The 19,717-nt window shown below is 36.8% G+C and overlaps 1 protein-coding gene across 1 annotated transcript in view; it reads left to right on the top strand.

Moving 5' to 3' along the window:
* Positions 1–19,717, top strand: part of LOC150080142 (proprotein convertase subtilisin/kexin type 7-like) — a 214,815-nt gene that overhangs the window by 84,110 nt on the left and 110,988 nt on the right. Inside the window, exons 12-14 of the mRNA XM_090380627.1 lie at positions 405–459; positions 9,818–9,956; positions 12,714–12,814. Of these exons, the coding sequence (XP_090236753.1) occupies positions 405–459; positions 9,818–9,956; positions 12,714–12,814 (295 nt within the window). The remainder of the gene's footprint in view (positions 1–404; positions 460–9,817; positions 9,957–12,713; positions 12,815–19,717) is intronic.

Consider the following 19,717-nt stretch of genomic DNA (forward strand, 5'->3'; position numbering starts at 1 on the left):
GAAGTTGATAGGTTGAATAAATTTATGGAGGAACTGGACAGGCATTTGGAGGGAATGGTGTGATTTTTTTTTTTTTTTTGGCTTATGCTGCATAAGCTCATACATTTGCTTTCTTGCATCACATGCCACTATTGCTACTACTACTACTACTACTACTACTACTACTATTATGGTTTGATGCTTTTTAATGACTTTGTATATAAATTTTCTGTATTAATTCTATACTGTTTTTTAAATATATTTAAAAAAGGTTGCAGGTCATGTGGGCATAAGTATTCCATTTTTTGATGTAGGTGTAGACTGACATAAATCAAACCAGTTTAAGTTAGGGATCACTTGTTTGTGCAGTCATTACTTTTTTTTTTTTTTTTTTTCTATAATTTTCAAAAATTTTATTCTTTTAGTTGGGGGCCAGATGATGATGGAATGACTGTTGAAGGACCGAATTATTTGGCTAGAGTAAGTAGACATTGTCTTTTGATATTTTTATCAATTTTCAAATATTTTTATGGATTTTTTGAATTCTTCTTGGAGTATGCCAATATTTTATCTTTTCTTATTGAATTACTATACTTAGTGTATGCATTTTTTTTTAGTTTTTAATAAAAAATTTAAAAATTTTAAATTTCTCTTTTTTTTTCAAAAAGAAACAAAAAAATATAAATTCCATTAAATTAAAAAAAAAAAAAAAATCTTATAAGCATAAAATATAAAAACTATTCGTTTCTTCCATTTTCCAGTTTAAAAGATCATTAAATGTATGAAATTTAAAACTGTGCATGCACATATATTTTTGTTTATTTATATTTATAAATAGTTTTAATAATGAATTTTACAAATTATACATATATCAGACATTATTCACTTCATTTTCAAATTTTTTTCAAAACTTATTTTAAATTTGATGCACCATGCAAAATTTGAATATTATGCATGTTGCTAATTAGGCAGATTACAAGAAGTCATGGACAAGGAATGCAAAGAAAATCAATGCAGACTTCCATGCTTATATTAACAGTAGAAGGAAGGGGTTGAATCACATTGGACTGCTTTGATGTCTATGGGTTAACTGTTGATGACCCTGCTCAGGTTGCAGACAAATTGAATTTGGTATTTTGCATCTACATTTCCACATGAGGAATTATTTAGCCAGGAGTTTATCCAGTTATATTAAGGGAGGCAGCAAAGGAGGTAAGCAAACCCTTAGCTATAATTATGAGAGCATCCTTTCAGAGATTCAGGGAAGGTCCCTATGGACTGCGAATATATCCCCAGTTCATGAAGGGGGCAATCAAAAGCAACATGAGCAGTTAAAGACCTGTTAGCTTAACATCTGTTCCAGGGAAAATAATGGAATCACTGACTAAAGAAATAATACAGGACCATTGGACAGGCATGCAATTATACTGCAATCGCAGCATGGATTTTTCAAGGGACAATCTTGTCTAATCTATGTGTTAAGTCATTATGATCCAGTTACTAAGGAACTGGATGCAAAAAATAATTTTAACATTATATATTTAGTTTTCAGGAAGCCTTTTAATACTGTTGCACATAAAAGCCTGCTGTACAAACTGGAGCAATGTGGCATTAAGGGCAAGTTACTGCTATGGATAAAGGGATGGTTAAGTGGAAGAAGATAGAGTGGTTATCAATGGGCACTGCTCTTCATGGACTAATGAAGTGGAGTTTCCCCAGAGTTCAGTTCTGGGTCCATTGTTGTTTTCAATATGTATTAATGATATTGATGAAGGTATGTTAGGCTTAATTTCTAAGTTTGCAGATAATAAAAAGGTTGGCAGGGTGATTATTGTCAGTCATCAAGGAGAGCTATTGCAACAAGGTTTAGGAAAATTGGATTGATGGACTGAGAAATGGCAGTTGTAGTTTTTGACAAATGCAAGGTACTTCATGTGGGTAGCAGTAACCCCAGAGTAATTTATCAACTGTGTGGTACTACCAGAACAGATTAGGGTAGTGGAGAATGAAAAAGACCTGTGGTAATTGTACAGTCAGACATGAAATTCCTTGAGTAGTGCAGACATACTGCCATGCTTCAATGATGTAAAGAAATTTTGCTAGCAGGGATAAGGAGGGAGGGATTATCTCTTTGTATAAGGCAATGGTAAGACCAAATCTTGAGTACTATGTACAGGTCTGGAGGCATTGCTTTAGGAAGGATTTAGATCTGCTGGAACGGATGCAGAGAAGGGCAGCCAGATTGGTGAATGGAACAAAGGTGTGCACTTACCTAGAAAGGCTTCAGTTCTGTAAATTGCAGTTCTGTAAATTGCAAGGGAGATATGATTGAGGTGTTTAAAGCCTTGACTGCTTTGAGTAAGCTGAATGTTAATGGTATTCTTCCACTTGCTGAGACTACACACAATGAGGGGCAGAAATCCAAGTTGTTGAAGGATGTTAAAAATTGTGACAAAATGCAAAAAAAAAAAAAAAATCATTTTTGTATTTTGAAAATCAGAAACTTTTTTGATGCATTAATATCTTATACATCTATTTATGTATCATTTAATTCAATTTGATCAACTTTTCAATCAGAAATTCAGAAAATTTATTCACTTTGACTTTTGAAACCCACATCAGGCAACCTGGAGCCAACAAGTGTGAGCTTTGCTTCTGATTTTAAAAACGAACTTCCCAACATTATCTGTTACAAACTGTCTACAATTACTTGGAAATACAGATAAGAAATGGCAGCACTGACTATTTCTAGACAATCCATATATGCTGGATTGTCTTTATTAAACAAAATTAACAGAACAAAATGTTTTTTTCATTCCTGGCATGCAAATTCCAAGTATCCAGTAGAAATCAATCTACCACATTAGAGAGCCTCACATTATGCAAATTATTCATGCCTGTAAAAACACTGGTTGTGACCACATTGCTTCATTCCCATTTTTTGGCTTGCTCAAGTGTAAAGTGTATTCATGTCAAACGGCACCAGGGGTTTTCCCCCATCTCCGCGTTGTATACATTGTCATGTGAAACAGAACACTGTTGAGGCCAGAGATTTAAAAGTGTATGGATTTTGTACATGTGTACTGTCGTGTACCGTTGTTCATCTGGTCATTTAGCCACTGGACCCCTACTGAGGCCCAACGTTGCCCACACTTGGCCCCGTGGAGGCAGACCAGGTACACCAGTATTACATTATTTACTCTGGCAGGCCCTGCCACCTAATTTCCTGAGATTTCAGTGGCTAGGGCCTATGTAAAAAAAAAAAAAAAAAAAAGGGGTAGACACTAGAGGTTTAGATAAGGCCGAGATATGTTTTAAATGAAGGTTAGGTTTAATTTTTCACATTGAAGTTTAGCAGCTTGCAGTGGGACATTCATGGTCGGTAAAGGTAGAGTGGGGGAAAACTGAAGATTGGGGGGAACAGGTAGAAGTATGGGAACGAAAGAGAAGGCGATCCCAGGAGTTTCAGTGGAGCAAGCCCCACCAGGGAGAAAAGGGGGGCAGGGGAGGGGATGAGACAGAGGCCCATCTCTTCCCCTTCCCTGCCTAGGGATAGGGTTTTAAAAGTGAACTGGGAAAAGGTGCCCAGTTCAGAACGCCAGGCGACGTGCTGCAGCAGAGTTGCTGTGGTCATGTGGTCCAGTCATTGCGTCGCACATGGGAGAAAGAGTCCCGTCCAGAGAGAGATCATTGTCTAGGAGGAGTCCGCATATATAGTGTTGGATCGTCTATCATTTGCGATGGATGTTCAATTTTAGGAGAGAGAGTGAGGTCCCACCATAACGGCCATAGTCTGGTTCAGTTTGGATGCTCATGTGCAGGGAGCCTTGGGCTAACGGCGTGCATTATTGATTGTAATTTGTGTTCTCCTTCTTGCAAATAAGTCTTGTGCAAATTTGGCGAGCGCACTATATTCATCGAAGCTGTCAGGAGATGGTGTTCCCGGTCCTGAGGTAAGTAAGTTAGTCTGGTGATTAGGATTCCACGTAGGTCGTCGTACAGTGGACATTGGTGCATCAAATGTTGCCAGCTCTCGCGTTCCCCACATGGACAATGTGGGTCCTCCACAAGTCGAAAGGCTGCAAGTTTTTCATTGAAAGGTCCGTGACCCATCAGGATGTAAGTGGAGTGCAGTCCTGGGTGGAGCCAAGGCGGTGATTTAGGGTACACTTTGTGTATGTCCGGAAGAAATTTCCTTGTCACTTCTCCTTTGGTGCTGTTTGTCCAGCGGGTTTGCCATTCTTGTTTTAGATGCCCCAATAATCGGGTCTTTTCTGTCTTTCTGTCATTTGTAGGTTCGATGGTGTACCCCATGAATGTGACGGGCATCCCTTTAGATAGGTGGTATGACAGGCCACACCTGACAATCTCCAGGTCCAGTGGGAGAACCCCCGCCAGCACCTGGAGCGAATGTGTACTGACAGTCCTGCATGCATGGGTTATTGTTAGAAGGATTGATCTCTGGATTGAATCAAGAATTCTTTTATTTATGGCCATGGCTGTCTTGTGGAACCAGATTGGAGCAGCATATGAGATTGCTGGTATAAATGTAGCCTTATAGTAGAGAGAGAGTGTTCACTTTTTCAGGCCCCAGTCACGCCTCGTAACACGAGCAACCAGTGCAGAGTAGTTTCTAATTTTTATTCTTAGTTGCTTGAGATGAGGTTGGAAGGAGAGATTGTTGTCAAGGATGACACCTAGATATTTCATTTGGGTGGTAAGCTTTATCGTTTTTCCTTTTATTTTACTTTGTGGAGGTCTTCTGATATTTAATGATCCTTTGAGAAGGATCGACGTTGTTTTTGTCGGTTCAATTTGTAGGAAGTTTTCTTCTGCCCATTGTTGTAGGATCTCTAGGGCATGGTTTGCCTGTATCTCCAGTTGGGCCCTGGAGTCTGCCGCCACCATCAGTGCAAGGTCATCTGTGAAGGCTTGACACTTTACTTCCCCCAAGTTGGTGTCAAGGAAGTCGTCGAAGACTATGTTCCAAAACAGGGGGGCCAAGAACGGACCCCTGCGGGCATCCTCTATGGATATTTCTTGTTATTCTTTGGAAGGGCGCTACGACTTCAATTCTTCTTTGGGACAGGTATACTTTGATAGTATTGTAAAGGTTTATGGGCGCATGCACTTTGCGGAGTCTGCCAAGGACGCTTGGCCACCAGAGAGAGTCGAACGCCCTAGCAAAATCCACAGCGATCACCAGAAAGTATTTACTTTGGCATGCATTGACAGTATTTATAAGGTTCCTGATGGCTTCGATTGTTGACAGTCCCTGCCTGAAGCCATATTAGTTTGCTGCCTCGAGGTTTGCTTGCTCAGTGGGATAGTCACATATCTAGTTCTCAGAATGGCAAGTCATCATCGGTTATATGATTTGATGGTGGCCTGTTGAATGACTTGAAGCCGGGTAGTTGCAGGCGAAGGCCGCACATTGGCTTAATCTGTCACACAGCATTGTCTTGGTACTATGGAAACAGTTTCAGGAGACTGGAACCATTACAAGAAGAGCTAGTCAAGGTCGCAATCTGTTCTGGTTAACATAGCCCCCAGCTACGTTAACCAGAACAAACTGCTAACTAGCTCTAACAGCAAGGTGAAAAATGTCTTGTCATCAACTCTTTCTTGAGGGTTGCTGTGGCCATGGGTGAAAACATTTCCAACTGCACTGTGTTAAAAGGCAAAATTCAAGTGGACTCTGTGCAAGGAAGCCAGTTGTATCTCTTTAACCCCAAACCAGTACAGAGCTCATCAGTACCATGAGCATAACTTGTTGCCATGAACATGACTTGGAGCCCTGACAAATGGGATACAGTTCTGTTCTCTGAGTCTCATTTTAGCCTACAAACAGATTCTAGATGTTATTTCATCTGGAGACAACAAGGAATGCAATACCATCCCTCCAACATCAGAGAAAGGGACGCTTACGGTGGAGACAGTGTTCTTATGTGGGGAAGAATAATGATCAATGGCTACACCCCTCTTCATGTTTTTGATAGGGATACTATAACTGTGCAGAGGTCATGAGAACAGATCCTCGAAACCTGTGTGCTACTTTTTGGGGGTGCAGTTGGCCCAGATTTTCTTTTCATGCATGACAGTGCCACTGCACATAAACCTCAGGTTGGGAAGAAATACCTTGAAACTGAAAATATTCAGCGACTTCCGTGGCCATCATAATGAGACTTAAATCCAATCGAACATGTGTGTAAAGTTCTTGGGTGTCGCATTGCATGCTGACAGCCAACTCCTTGGTCATTTGGTGAGCTATGGTCTTTGCTGGTGGAAGAATGGGATTTGTTGCTACAGAATCTTATGTATACCCTTATATCGAGCACGGTTCCCCACTGTCAGTCCTGTTTAGCCATTGTAGGGGGATCATATGCTGTACTGATGTCATGTGACAATATTTTTGAGCATCTTGTATCGACTTCTGTAATGTGACCTTTTTGGTAATTCTTATACAACAGCTATAAATGTTTCTTCTACCTGTCTGAAGTTACTTGCTATCTCCTCATTTCATCATTATTCTGTGGTACACCACCATACCATATTTTGCCCATTTCATCACCAGCTGCATGAATTACACCATCAGTACCATGTTTTCTGTGTGTTCTGTTAATTTTGTCGAGCAGTGTATAAATGGACACTTTATTTGAAATGAGCTTAAAATTTTATATATATTTGTAATACGGCTAGTCACAAATAAAAATCATACATATATGTGATTATATTTTTGCATATATATTGTAATTGCGTAGTACACCTTAACAGTGTACTATACAATTGCAAACACCTCAGAGTGCAATGCACGATGGCAGGCTCACAAAATAGAAAACAGAATGCAGTCAATGCTTCCATCGAGAATGCCCCATTCAACGTCAAAGAACCTCTGATATAGAAACGTACTCCTCCTCCACCACTAAGTTCAGATAACACAATAAACTTTCCATTAATAAGAAACTTGTTAGCCTAGTTGGAATGAGTACACATGCTGAGTGATAATCTCTTAATGTCATGACTCAGTAAAATTTAATTCTGAAAAATAAATTAAAATCTGCAGCACCACCTATCAGACAAAAAATAATTTATTTTATTACCTCCTCAACTGACTGCAGCATCCTCTATCCAAAGAAATTCAAAATCCAAACATCTACACTTGTACACGTGCTCCAAAACAAATTCTTGCATTGAGTGTCCCCCCCCCCCGGCCCCAATGGTACCGTTTCAATTCAGCTTCACCCATTGTCACGTTGGTGCCTTTGCTGTTCATATTTGTCATAATTGTTCCTTATAAAGGAATTTATATTAAGTGCATGAAATAATAATAAAAAAAATACTTTTATTTTTTTTTATGTTAAAATTAAATCTTTATCCGATATTAAAATAAATTTTAATATAGGATAAAGAACAAACATTTGTACTTACACCATGAATGTCATGAAGAACTGGCCAACCCTCCCTCCTATCTGCACTAAACCCCAGGGGCTCACATCTGGTGAGTATGGGCTTGGCATGCCCAGGGTCCTGAGCTGGATATCATCATTCTTCTTTTTCTTGGTGATTCCTTTCTACTTATGATTTTTTCTCTCTCTTTCTCTCAGGGTAACTTGGGAATTTTCTTTGGCTGAAGTTAATAAACCACCAGCTATCTGCACTTATATGAACCCTCACCTATGTACTAAAATGAAGGATCATGGTAAATATGAACTATAGTCCCATCATTGAAATCGTTTATAATTCAAAATGTAGCAAGACATTTTGGTCTTGCTACATTTTGGTGAGGTACCTGTCAGGTGATGGTAGTTCATCTGACAGGTACCGCACTTTTTTTTTTTTTTTTTTTTTGTTGAATTCTGTTTAAACACTGTTAGACTTTCATATTTGCTTAATAAATTGCAGTACTTATGTATGATGCATTTTACGTTTTAATAAAAAAAAAAAAAAAAAACTTAAAATATGTTATGTAGTTTACACGTTTTTTAGTAAACAAAAAAATATTAATTCTGCTGAAACTTGCAAAAACGTTTTAGACATAGAAACATCATTTTCTTATTTTCTTCCATTTTCCAGTTTAAAAGACAGTTAAGTTTGAGAAATTTCAAATATGAAATTTCTTGTACTTAGTGTTTGAAATTTATTAAGTATATAAATATTATTTATTATGAATATAAATAAATATGTATAATGCATAATAAAATATGGTTAAAATATGTATAATGCATAATATATTTTTATATATATACAAATTTTTTAAAAATTAAAAAAAATTGATATTATTTGTTAATAATAAAATAATTCTGTTTTTTCAAGTTTATTTCAAAACTTATTTTAAATTTGGCATGCTTCATGTGCAAAATTTGGAACTATGTATCTTTCTTCCTGCAGTGTAGTGGCCATCTGGGAAGAATTTTACACTGTGAAAACAATAAATCTTTCAAAAACAAGTAGGATAAGATTGTTGATGTTTACTGAATGAATGGGAGAAAAAAACAAACACATCTGCACTTGTCCAGTATAATGCTACTCTCCAAGAAAAAAGCAAAATAGTTGAAAAGATGGTACTGAGTCCTGTGGTAGGTTCTTGCATGTAATTTCTTTACAAAAACTATAAAAAAATCACTTCAGAAACTATGCAATAAAGGTTCAACTGTATTTAGGAAGTCAGAAATCATTTCAGATTTTTAATCATTGATTAACAGTTAATGCAAGAACATTATTTTTGAGGTCACCTGTCAGGTAATCCACCAGGTAGTTGATTGGTGGAACAGGCTTCCATCTTTTGCTGTGGAAGCTAATAGCCTAAATAAATTTAAGGCTGAGCTGAGGACAGGCATTTGGAACGAATGGAGGGGTGATGGGTGTTTTTTTGGCTGATGCTGTATAAGCTTGTTTTCTTGCATTGTATGCCTATACTAATGCTAATGCTAATATCATTGGGTTAGACTGTTTATTTTCATGTAAATGGCCACCCCTGGTACATGAGGTGTAGTTTCTGCAGGTGGGGGGATATCCTTAGAATTTCCAAATTTAGGATCCCAAAATGATTTCATATAAATAAAAAGTTGTGCTTATAACCCTTATATCTCAGGCACCTCCTTAGCCAGGTGGGAAGGAGCAGCAGTGCATAGCACAAGCTTCTTGATTAGACTGGGGTTCGAGCCCGTTGCCACCAAATACGGAAGATTCGGAAAGGTCAGGGAATGACCACCGCACATCCCAGAGCAATATGGCCTTAGTTGCTAATGCTCCTAAAAACCAAATAACAAACAAAACAACAAACAAACCTTTATATCTCATATTCTAATGAAACTAACCAATGAAACTAACTTCTAATGAAACTAACCAATAATAATATTGGTTAGTTTCATTAGAAGGCAGATTTTAGAAATCCTAATGTTATGTATGTGACAGTTTTCTTCTTTTTTTTATCATAAATTTTATCAATTTATGATAAAATTATATCATTTATTTATTAACGAACGTAAATTTTTATCAAAAATTTATGTTCATTATAGAGATCACAATGTTATTTCTTTTTGTGGTGCTTGCAAAACAGTTAATGTTTCGCAAGCACCATAAAAAGAAATATTTTTGATTGAACGTGATTTAAATGAAATGAATTATCATTTAAAGTTACATAACTTTAATTGCTGTAGCAGAATATTTTAAAGAACTGTATAAAACACTGATAATTGTAATGAAAAGTTTTTTTTTTTTTTTTGGAATATTATAGAACAAATATTATGAAGTTTTTTAAAAATTATAATTGCTTATTTTATCTAATTTTTACAGTTATTGTCTTTTTTTTTTTTTTTTTTTTTTGCATTCTTTTTAGAAAGCAATAGAACATGGAATTGATGTGGGAAGAAGTGGATATGGATCTATTTTTGTGGTAGCCAGTGGAAATGGTGGTATTAGCAGTGACAATTGTAACTTTGATGGTTATGCAAATTCCATTTACACTATAACCATTGGTGAGTACTTTAATGTTATTTACTTCGATATTACTGCTTCAGTAATTGAACCTAGCACATTAATAGCTGAAGAATTTTAGCATTAGCATTAGTAGAGGCATAGGATGCAAGAAAGCAACCTTATACAGTAACAGCCAAAAAAAAAAAAAAAAAAAAAATTCCCATTTCGCCCTTCCATATGCACCAAAAGTTTGTTAAGTTCTTCCTTGAATTTATTTAAGCTATCAACTTCCCAATAACAGAGGAAAGTTTGTTTCAGCTGGCTAAAGGTAAATTTCTGCACATCTATTCTAAAACAATTTGAATTTATGCCTCCTCAGGTATATAATCTGAGCAAGGGGAAGAATCCTATCAGTGTTTAGCTTGCTCAAACCATTCAAGGCCTTATACATCTCAATGAGATCACCTCTCAGGTGCCTAGTCACCAGATACTGCAATTTGCACAACTTAAACCTTTCTTGGTAGAACAACCCTTTGTTCCCCTCACCAATTGCGCTGCCCTTCTTTGTACTTGTTCCAGCAGCTCTACATCCTTCTTAAAATGAGACCTCCAGACTTGTATTCAGTACTTAAGGTGTGGCCTGACCATTGCCTTATACAAAGGTATAATTGCCTTCTTATCCCTGCTAGCAATATTCCTGTATATCTTGACAAGACCCCCTGACCTGTTCTGGTAGCCTGTCAGAAAACTTCATATATGATTGCACAATCACCACTAGCTCTTTTTCATTCTCCACTGGCCTGAGTGTAGCACTGCACAGCTGGTACATTACTCTGGGGTTACTGCTACTCGTGTGCAGTACTTTGCATTTGTCAATGTTAAACTTCAGTTGCCACCTTTCAGCCCATCTGCCCAACTTTTCTAGATCCTGCCTGGCAACCCAAAGGTTGCGGGTTTGAATCCTGCCTCAGGCTTGGATCAGAGTAGAAAATGCAAAAACTTTGGGAGGTGCATTATGGCCACAGAAGCTGATGCACCAACAACTAACAAAAAAAAAAAGAAAAAGTAGTATACTGTCATTAACAACCCTGCCAACCTTTGTATCATCTGTAAACTTGGACATTAAGCCTGTTATAACTTTATCGATAAATCTAGAAAAAAATAATGGGCGGAATCTTGGAGGACTCCACTAATAACATTAGCCCATGAAGAGCAGTGTCTATTGATTACCACTCTGTCTTCCACTCAACCATTCCTTTATTCAAAGCGCAACTTGCCCTTAATGCCATACTGCTCCAATTTGTACAGTAGTCTTCCATGTGCAACAGCATCAAAAGCTTTCCTGAAATCCAAGTACAGGTAACCCTTCTATAACACCGTTGTTAGGTTCCTATAAAATCTCGTGTAGTGCTAAACCGTGTTATACGGGACTAAGAACCAGTACAAAAAGGGAAGTTATGTTCCAAAAGCTAACAAAAATACACAATTTTTTTTATAACTATGCAAAACTTAATTTTTTTAAAAATAGTAATAACTGAACAAACATCTTACAAACTGTGACACATGATATGTCAGATAATGTATGTTCATTTAATTTTCTTCCTCTTCATCACTGCTAAGCACAAATGAGAACATTTTCTCTTTTGTAGAGCCGACCGGGCTAGCCGAGTGGGTAAAGTACCTGCCTGGCAACCTAAAGGTCGCGGGTTCGATTCCCGCCTCGGGCTTGGATCAAAGTACTGCAAAAACCTTGGGAGGTGCAATATGGCCACAGAAGCCGATGCGCCAATAACTACCAAATCAAAAAAAAAAAAAAAAAAAATCTTTTGTAGAATATCTTCATCTTTTGAACTTTCTTCTGCAGCATCTAGATTTTGTGTACTTTCTGCTCGTTTTAAAAAAATCGGTAATCTGAGTTTGTTTGCTTTTGCTTGATAGATCTTTGTAAATTTCATGAAATGGAGCTAAGCATTTTTGAAGCTCCCTTTTAAACTTTGTGTTCCTTTCAGTCGAAGGTCTGCATTCAAAAAATAAGATTCTAATTGCTTGGCTAAGTTTATGCCTTCTTGTATGCTTTTTTTTTAGTGTAAAATTTGGAAAGTCAGAATTTTCATCAGCACTATCATCCTCTGGATTGATTTGGTTTACCAGTGATGCCATTTCCACCAAATCTGAGGGATGCTTTTTTTTACTTTCCTTGGGCATAATTTAGGGTTGTGATTTAATTCACAATAAAGAAATTTTCCAATATGGTTCTTAAGAAGAAAGTTTAGTAATACATACCCAGAAAAATTTATAAAAGATAAAATAAAAACCAAAATAACCCTGCAAAAACTTTAAAAGTCACGAACAGCAAGCTTCGAAGTCACAATTTTTTTATGATCTCAAAAAGTACAAGTTAAATAGCACAGAACTTAAAACGGGGATTTCCCAATAATTTTTTTTTTTTTTGCATAATGACTAACTAATCAATAGTGGAGATCCATAAGAAAGAATGAAAATGTTGAAATATTACATCCAGCATAATAGCAGGGTTTTCCCTGCACAAAAGTTAAAAAATAGCATGTTGTGCGAGGTTAGCTGCAATTCTGTAACTGCGTTAGGGTGAAACCGTGTTATGTGAGGATTGCTGCAATTTATCAACTGCGTTAGAACGAAACCGTGTTGTAGGAGTATCGTGTTATACGTGGGTTGCCTGTATATGTGTATATGATATCAGCATCCAGTTTAATAAGACTACCAGTTCTTAATGTGTTGACTAAATATAGTTTTGATTTTTAAATTATCTGTAAAAAATATTTGAATCTTTATACTAGGTGCTGTATCAGAAGATGGAGTGATGCCATTTTATGCTGAGGAATGCCCTGCAATGTTGGCAGTAACATATAGCAGTGGAGGCCGGAGAAAGTGGGATATAGTTAGTTTTTATAATTCAGATGCTCAGAATTATTAGAATATTTTTAATTATACACAAAAATAGTCTTTGCTTTTGCATGATATAATTTTTGATTAGGATATTAAACCCTCAGAAATTCTCACTTAAAATTAAATATTTTTAATATACAGTGAAACTTCTCCTAACAGACATCTCTCGTTAACGGAGATCTCTCTACAACGGACATTTTCAAATTCCCCAACTCATCTCCATTGGTTTTAACGTGTTTGCAGCTTCTGTCTAGCGGACATTCTCTGTAACGGACGCGGACAGGCAATCTGCACTGTTTCGTTTAGATTAGCACTTAATTTGATCTCCCCATAACGGACAGCGGGTGAGCTCACGGCCCTTTTTCTAGGAAGGTTTCTTCCACGTGTTGCCTCAATTGTGTGTTTATTTTCTATTTCCAATTCTCTGAATTTTATCAAGGTTTACGTCGCTGTGTGCAGGGGGGGGGGATATGGTCGGGCTTTCGTCTTTTCAGTTTCAGTTTTCGGTTTTGTTCAGTGTCGTGTGAAGTGCACAATTTCTTCTCTTAAACATTTAAGTCGAACTCATTAATGCTTATGATCGGCAAAAAAATAGTGTTCGCAATCTCGCTGCAAAATTCAAAATCGGGAAGACGCAGGTAAGCGACATCCTAAAGAAAAAAAATGAACTGCTCAAACAATTTTGGCAACACGGAAATGATCAGGTTCAAAAATCATTCCCGAAAACTGTTGGACTTCAAATTGACAATGTTACGTATGAGTGGCTTTGTCGCAAACATGCTAAAAAAATTCCCATTAATGGGCCTATTATTAGGGAAAAGGCTTTGGAGGCTGCAAAATCTATGGGAGTAAATGAGTTCAAAGCTTCTGTGGGATGGCTAGACAAGTTCAAAACTCGGCATAAAATTTCTTGGAAAACCGTTAAGTGGTGAAGGTGGATCTGTTGATACTGAGGTTATAACAGAGTGGACCGTCAAATTGGAAGATTTATGTTGTGATTTTGAAGCTAAGGATATTTACAACTGAGACGAAACAGGGTTGTTTTTTAAAGCTCTTCCTGAAACAATGAGTCTAAAAAATGAAAAGGGCCAGGGCGGAAAAATTTCTAAGGAACGCTTGACTGTACTATTGTGTACAAATATGCTGGGAGACTTTGAACAACCTATTGTTATAAGAAAACAACAAAATCCTCATTGTTTCAAGGGCATAAAGTTGAATCTTTTGAATGTTGACTGGAAGTCTAATAAAAAAGCGTGGATGACACGAGATATCATGAGCGAATGGATAAGTCACTTTAACCAAAACATGATTCGTCAAAACAGAAAAATTATTATTTTCATGGATAATGCTGCATCTCACCTGCACATTGAATTGTCCAACATTCAAATCGTTTTTCTGCCACCAAACACATCTGCAGTGTCAGCCCTTGGATCAAGGGATAATAAAAAATAATAAAAAATTTTAAACTTCACTACAGAAAATGTGTTTTAAGACATCTCATTGCAAACATGAACGATGTAACATGTGCGAGTGACCTTGCAAAGAAAATCAGCATCCTAGATGCGATTCAATGGATTTCCTCTTCAGTAAACGCAATTAGAAAACAAACTGTTGTGAACTGTTTTGTAAAGTCTGGCTTCTCAAACGCAAAAATTGAAGTTGTGAACAGCAATGTGGAGCACCAAGAAGAACAAGAACTTCAACATCTATTGATAATGTACGATACTTTCACTACAAGTGACCCTGGCTACTAAGATATAGACTCGAACCTCACTACAGAAGATGGTGCTCTAGATATCAACGACATTATCATCGATATTTTTCAAGAAGTTTCTCATGAGGATGAAGAAATGGAAGGAGGTCATTCTGTCGAAGAACATATTAACGACGAACCACCGATAAAAATAGAAGAAGCGCTCATACAAATCAATCGTTTAAAAATGTTTTTCACCGCTGAAGAAGACACTGAAGGACTTTCGATAGTTTCTTCACTCCAAACAAATGTTGAAAACAAAATTACCAGCCGGAAGAAGGTGCAGAAGAAAATAAATGATTACTGTATGTATTTTTCTTAAGATTAAGTCATAATATGCATAGCACAATTGTATGTATATTATTTACAAAAATATTGTGCAAAATCTGTATATAATTTAATTTAATTTTACATTAAACGTTTAACGATTTTTCTTTCTTTCTTGTTTTTTTTTTTCTCCCTCAGACTTCTTGTTAGCAGACACTTCTCTCTAACGGACACATTTTAGTTCCCCATGGCTGTCCGTTAAAGGGAAGTTTCACTGTATATATATATATATATTTTTTTTTTTTTTTTTGGAAGGAAATAGTAATTTTTTTATATTCACTGAAGTGTTTGAAACTAGATTGTTATTCTCAAGAATTTCCATTAACAGTACAGTAGTATTCAATGAAACCTCGTACCTTTAAACAAATAACTCACATATTTTGCATCGGAAATTATTCTGATTTGAATTTTTGCACAGCAGTGCAGTTAATCAAGTATATGTTTTATTGCTCTGTGCATTCGAAGTACATGTCTTTTCACAGCTTCTGATTGCAAAATGTGAAATTTGAAACATTGCTCAAACAAAATTTTGTCATTGTTTAGGGAAATCTCTTTCTGAAACACTGGAAATGTTTGTATCAAGATTATTGAGAGGGTTCTCTATCTCATACTGCTATGTTTGTAGGCATCATGGATTCAAACAGGGAAGAGAAAGTTTAGCAGACAGTGACTGTGCTGGATGACCTTTAGCTGCTCATATGCTCAAAAAAAATTGAACAACTTGATAATTTATGTATCATATCCACTGTGACTGTTGATATACTTGCAGAAGATTTAAACACTTCATACAGAAGGTGTCATGGAATATTAGGAACTAATTTGAGCATATATTGGGTTACTTGGATGCTTACTGTCAATGAATATGATGAGTAGATGATATTATCCTGAAAAGGGCCTCTGAGGTTGGGCAAATTCATATTTTAGCAATAATTAGACTCATACACCAACCATCAAAATATAAGTATTTTACTGTAACTAAAATATTTACAAATAAAATAAAATAAATATTTACAAAAACTACTTTTAGTAAAATACTTATATTTTCATGGTTGGTGTATGAGTCTATTTATTGCTAAAGTAGATGATATTTATGGCAATCTGATAATACATTGACAATGATTTTTTTTTTTTTTTTTGTTCCTAGAGGTCATCACAGGAACGAGATGTGGTTTTTTTTTAATCAATCCACAAACACAGCATGATAATTATTGACTTGGAAATTTTCTCATTCATTGCAGTCAGAACAATTTCAGAAATACAGGTCAAAAGGGAAATTGATATTAAAAGTTTTTTGACCATTATGCTTATTTGCACTTTGAATTCATTCCTCAAGGTGCCATTGTGATTAAGATGTTATGTGAGACAATTTGGTAAGTGCATCCAGAACGGTAGGCAGCAAAAGATGGGAAGTTTTTGCATGACAGTGCACCCACATGCTGCTCATTTCTCATTCAGTAAGAGCTTGATGTTGTTGTTTTATCACATCCTCCACTTCTTTATTCACAGGATCTCTCACCTTGTGATTTTTTATTATCTTGAAAATGAAGCAACATTTGCTAGGTAGTAGTAGTAGTGGCATGTGATGCAAGAAAGCATGTGTATGAGCTTATGCAGCATCAGCCAAAAAAAAAAAAAAAAATCACACCATTCCCTCCAAAATGCCTGTCCAGTTCCTCCTTAAATTTATTCAACCTATCAACTTCCACAACGGCAGATGGAAGTTTTCCGGCAATTAACCACCCGCTGGCTAAAGGCAAATTTCCGCACATCTATTCTACATCTGTCTTTTCTTAATTTGAATTTATGCCCCCTTAGGTTCGTAATCTGAACAAGTGGAAGGATCCCATCAGAATTCAGCATGCTCAACTCATTCAAGGTCTTATACACCTCAATCAGATCACTGCGCAGGTGCCTAGTCTCCAGCCACTGCAATTTGCAGAACTTAAGCCTGGGGTTACTTCTACCCATATGCAGTACTTTGCATTTGTCAAGGTTAAACTTCAGTTGCCACTTCTTAGCCCATCTGCCCAAATTATCTATATCCTGTTGCAGTAGCACACTGCCATTACTGTCATTAACAACCCTGCCAACCTTTGTATCACTGCAAACTTCGACATTAAGCCTGATATACCTTCATCAATATCATTGATAAATATACAAAACAACAGTGGACCCAACACTGAACCCTGTGGGACTCCACTAATAACATTAGTCCACGGAGAGGAGCACCCATTGATTACCACCCTCTGTCTTCTCCCACTCAACCATCCTTTTATCCATTGTAGCAACTTACCCTTAATACCATTCTGCTCCAATTTGTACCATTAATACCATTCTGCTCCAATTTGTACAATAGTCTTCCATGCGCAACGCTGTCAAAAGCGTTCCTGAAATCCAAATATATGATATCAAAATTATTTTTTGCATCCATTTCCTTTGTAACCACATCATAATATCTTATCAAATTTGTCAGACAAGACTTTCCCTTAAGAAACCTATGCTGTGTCTGAATTATTGCTGCAGTCTTGTCTAGATGATCCTGCAATTCATCTTTAACCAATGACTCCATTATTTTACCCCTAACAGAAGTTAAACTAACTGGTCTGTAATTACTCGTGTCACCCTTCGATCCCCCTTTGTGAATTGGGGATAAATTTGCACATCTGCAGTCTGTGGGAACCTCCCCTGAGTCCAAGGATGCTCTCATAATTATGGCTAAGGGTTTGCTTAGTTGCTTTGCCGCCTCCTTTAATATAACTGGATAGATCCCATCCACCCCAGGTGCTTTTCTTATGTTTAACTTCAACAAGTATCCTGCTACAATTTGATAACCTTCTGCCATTGTCAAACCTTAATAATTCCTCATGTGTGAATGTGGATGCAAAATACTCATTCAGCTATCTGAGCAGTATCATCAACAGTCGAACCATCGAGGTCATTGGTTTCACAAAAGATGAGATTATTGATGCAAATCAAGATTTTTTTTTTTTTTTTTTTTTATGCTTTGCAAACAGAACATTTCCCATTGATCATAAAAGTGTATTACTGCTAAAGAGTACTAAAGTACTTTGAGAGTAGCTGTGTCTAGGTTTAGTTATATGAGATGAAAGATGATAAGATGAAAAGATGAAAGATGATGTAAGAAAGCTAAACTGTACCAGCAGCATGCCATAAGTGCAAGTTAGACTGCCATTAGTAATAACATGGATAGCAATTATTTGTTTGTAATGCTAAGTATGTATTGACAAAAATCAAACCAACATAAGTCCAGCAGTGCTTATATTAGTAGTGGTAAATGATGTAAGAAAGCAATATGTCTCATATCATCTGTCCATCCTTTAACAGTTTATCTAATTCTTCCTTGAATTTATTCAAACTACCCACTCTAGAATGCCAGATGGAAGTTTGTCCCAAAAATCAACTATCTGCTGGCTGAAGGCAAATTTTTGCAGAAATTTGCCTTCAGCCGGCCCCTTCTTTAATTTGAGTTTATGACTCTTTGTGTGTCAAAGAGAGAGAAGATTTCACTGACATTGAGCCTACTCAAGCCATTCAAAGTCCTAAACACCTCAATTACATCTTCTCACAGGTATCTAGTCTTAGACACCTCTGTAGGCAGGTGGTAAGGAGCAGCAGTGCATAGCACATGCTTCTTGATTAGACCGGGGTTCGAGTCCATCACCACCAAATATGGAGGATGTGGAAAGGTCAGGGAATGACCACCGTATATTCCCGGAGCAATATGGCCTTAGTTGCTAATGCTCCCAAAAAACAAACAACAAAAAACAAACGTATCTAGTCTTCAGGCTTTGCAATTTGCAGAACTGAAGCTTTTCCTGATAAGAATACCCTTCTGATCCCTTTGCTAATTAGTATTAGCAATGGCCACATGGTTCAAGGAAGCCTATGGCTTATGCTGCACCAGCCAAAAATAATAATAATAAGAATAAAAATGAAATAATAAGAATTAAAATAATAATAATAAGAAGAATAAAAATGAAATAATAATTAATAAGAGAAAAGGAGATGGAAGACCTGTGTATTTTCCTCCTCCTGTAGGTCCAACTGACCTTTGAATTTCCCCAAACTGTAAGTCTCTACCACCCATGTAGGTAACTTATTCCAGTAATTTATAACTTGCTGGCTAAAATAAAACTTCCTGCAATCGAGTCAAAACAACCCCCCCCCCCACCGTAACTTGAAATTATGGCCCCTAGTTCTAGAATCATTTCGTTCTCATCTCATTTAGCTTATGTCTCTCAGAGCCTCGAACACCTCTGTCAAGTCTCCTCTAAGGTGCCTAGTTTCCAAGCTCTCTCAACCCACATATTTGAAGTCTTTCCTCGTGTGGACGCCCTTTTGCTGATCTCACCAGGCGGGTTACCCATCTTTGAACCCTTTTAAGAAGCACAATATCTTTCTTTAGGTGCGATCTCCATACTCGAACACTGTATTCCAAGTGTGGTCTAACAATAGCCTTATATAATTGGATTATGATGTTCTTATTTCTACTAGCAATTGTTCAATAAATCATTGATAAGACACCATGGGCCTTCCTTGCAACCAGTCTATAATGCTCGGAGAACTTCATGTCTGATTGTATTGTAATACCCAAGTCCCTTTCCTCCACTACTGGCTTTAGTTCAACTCCTCCTAGTGTATATGTTATTTTGGGGTTACTGTTCCTGAGGTGCAATACCTTACACTTTACTGGATTAAAGCATAGCTTGCCATTTTTCTGACCATTCCTGAAGTCTATCTAGGTCACTCTGAAGAAGCTCTGCTTGGCAGCGATCATTAACTACTCTACCAATT

The sequence above is a fragment of the Mastigoproctus giganteus genome, chromosome 9, assembly GCF_048544385.1.
Source record: "Mastigoproctus giganteus isolate SK-2022 chromosome 9, ASM4854438v1, whole genome shotgun sequence".
NCBI lineage: Eukaryota > Metazoa > Arthropoda > Arachnida > Uropygi > Thelyphonidae > Mastigoproctus > Mastigoproctus giganteus.